This window comes from Cajanus cajan, chromosome 1 (genome assembly GCF_000230855.2).
Source record: "Cajanus cajan strain Asha chromosome 1, NIPB_CcT2T_4, whole genome shotgun sequence".
In the NCBI taxonomy this organism is placed as follows: domain Eukaryota; kingdom Viridiplantae; phylum Streptophyta; class Magnoliopsida; order Fabales; family Fabaceae; genus Cajanus; species Cajanus cajan.
The window spans coordinates 86,475,117-86,477,947 of NC_138517.1; the positions used below are offsets into that span (position 1 = coordinate 86,475,117).

At 28.5% G+C, this 2,831-nt stretch overlaps 1 protein-coding gene across 1 annotated transcript; it reads right to left on the reverse strand.

Moving 5' to 3' along the window:
- Nucleotides 1-358: 358 nt before the first annotated feature.
- LOC109817773 (F-box protein At4g00893) lies at nt 359-1,433 on the reverse strand. Its single transcript, XM_020383119.3, has one exon. It carries the CDS (start codon nt 1,431-1,433, stop codon nt 516-518), a length of 918 nt encoding a protein of 305 aa, XP_020238708.1. The 3' UTR covers nt 359-515.
- Between the last annotated feature and the right edge of the window lie 1,398 nt (nt 1,434-2,831).

A 2,831-nucleotide genomic window follows, 5' to 3' on the forward strand; every position in this document is an offset into this window, starting at 1 on the left:
AAAGTGTGTTTTTTCTCACTGTTTATATAAAGATGATTTCGTATTTTCATGTCCACATTTTTTTTTATAATTTTAATTCTTTAAAAATGAACAATAACAACTAATAAAAGTGAGAAAAAATTTTCAATATATAAGTTTTTCCTTAAATATCTTAATAACTATTTACTACCTCTGCTATATTAAAAAAAAAAACTTGAAAATATTTTTTTCCTACTAGTACAGTGTTGCAGTAGGAACTGATTGTGTTATCTTTTATTTTTATTTTATCCTTCAAACTGTTTTTTAGTTAAAATAAATGGAAACACAAGAAATATAGATGGTATAGATGGAAGAGTTAGAACATATAAAGCATGATAGCAAATAAAAATCTCTCCAAATCGTTAACAATAAAATGGTTTTGATCCACAGCCAATAAACCATAAAATCCCAAAGTTTGAAATAAATAACAAATCATGAAAGGGTGAGCAAAATGACAACTAGAAAACAAAAAAACAAAAAAGTGACACCCTAAAAAATTACCATCTTTGACCTGGAGGAACATAAATGTATCTGGGTTGGATCCATACCCCTTTAAGATGACGGCTTGTAGATGGTTCTTCTGCCTCAATGCTTTCATTCGGAAATATGTCATGTTCACCACCATCGTGTGGAATTATAGTCCCACATGTAGAAAGTGAAGCATCTCTCACCTTTGACCTATACTTTGATTGAAAAGGATTGTCACGTAACTCATAGTACAATAGATCCGAAGCAGGTACATCAGAAGTTGGACCTATGGAATAGGTTTTCCATCGTGATTCTTTAGTTTTACTCTCGGAATTGAAGGTAACCAAGCCATCACCCCCATCCAAGAAGTGAATTTCCCCTTGATAAAACAAAGCTGATCTTATTATATTAAATTTAGAACGACGCGAATAGTCATACATAGCCCATTCTTTCTGTCCCCGGCAAATTGTGTAGAGATGTAATTCACACTCTTTGCTGCGGTTAGCCACAGCAACAATGCAATCTTCAGAAGTGGGAGCAGAAGAAAACGCTGCCACATGTTCGGTTACTTCGTTGAATGGACAATCTGGAAGCTCTATTTTTGCCCTAGAAAAGGGACAAAAGAAGAACAAGGAACCACAGCAAAAGACAAGTAACCATCCTTCTTTTGATGCAAGACATGTTGCTCCAACCAGTTCTGGAATGCTAATGGTGTAGGGTTTATGATCCTGGTCGGTTAGCAAGGAAAACTCAGAACCTTCACCTTCGTATATAAGAAACCAAGGATCAGAGCGAAAAGATTTATCTTCAGGTTCGGGCGAAAGTTTTGAAGAAGCCACGTACCAATCTTTGCATACACCACGGAAACTCAGAAACTCGATAAGCCCTAAACCACTTGCAATTTGTGAAAGTAGTTCATGAGGCAGATCTGACCATCCCTTTCTCATTTTTTCATGAGGTTGAATCAATCAACCTTTGAGGTCATCATCATGATATTTCACCTGCTTTGTACAACTATATGTGGAATAAAAATCAACGGATTTGATAACTGATTTCTAAATCAATATTGTGATTTTGAAAATAATAAATTTAAAAACCTTAATTAATAAATAATTAATAGTTAATGTTTTATTATTGTACTATCTTTGCTATCCTCAATTCTAGGAATTTTGTAAAGTTGTTTTCATTTTCTGTTTTACAGAGCAAAAAAATCGTAACAACTTCAACAGATTTTCAAAAAAAAACAATTTTATTTTGACAGTAATAAATGTATGAATAACTTACAATATTTTTTTCTTCTCTTTATATTCTTAAAATTATTTTCAAAGTTATGAGAGAATTTTTATTATTTTAAAGAACAGTAACAGTTTTTAAAACTATATAATTAAATATCAAATGATTGTAGTTGATCTTTAAATTTCAAAGTTTCAAATTGTCAATATATGGTAGCACACAAAAATTAGTACTACTACATTTGTCAAAAAAAGAATCATGTGTTACATTAAATACTATATAATTATACAATAATATTATCTTAAATTCATTAATCAAATATTCATTTTATTATTGATTTAAGTTTATAATTTATTAGTGTGTATGCGCCCGTGACATTAATTGACTTTTTTACATATCATTCATTTAAACTTTTTCATTATGAGAAAATCATCATTTCCTCTAATATTTCATCTTTTGATAGATCTTAACTTTTGTTCTCTCATTTTTCAAATTGATTATTTAATTTTTTTTAACTATTTTACTCCCTTTTTCTATGTTTTGATTTGCGTTTTTTTTGTTACTTTCTTCTATTAAAGTTAGTTTTTCATTTATGTTCATTCATTTGCAGTCTTTTTTTCCTTACATTTCTTTTTATTTTATTATTTATATTACTTTATTTTATTGCATTTATATTGTTATCACACACACTTTATTTACAGGTCATAAGAGATTTCGTAAATATGTTTATTTTTATTTAATTTTACATAAGGTGTTAATTATGATTTAAATAAATAAAAAAATTTGGTAGACATTAAGAAAAATAAAATTGAACTAAATACCCAAAATAGGAAGTTTACATGAAATTTTAATGTGAATTCAAAAGTATTAGATTAACTCTCATATCTCAAGACTAATCTTACAACTATACAAGTTAAGAGGTTTGATTAATGTTTATTTCAATTTAATTTTACATTAGGTATTATGATTAAAATAAATAAAAAATTTGGTAGACTTTAAAAAAAAATTGAACTAAATACCCGAAATAGGAAGTTTACGTGAAATAGGATAAGTCCCAACATTTTCCCCAATTGCATTGAACCAATTTTCTTGCAATCTTACATATTAAAATA

What these genes read in the sequence shown, in the direction of transcription:
- LOC109817773 (XM_020383119.3), bottom strand. Translation starts at nt 1,433, where the DNA reads ATGAGAAAGGGATGGTCAGATCTGCCTCATGAACTACTTTCACAAATT.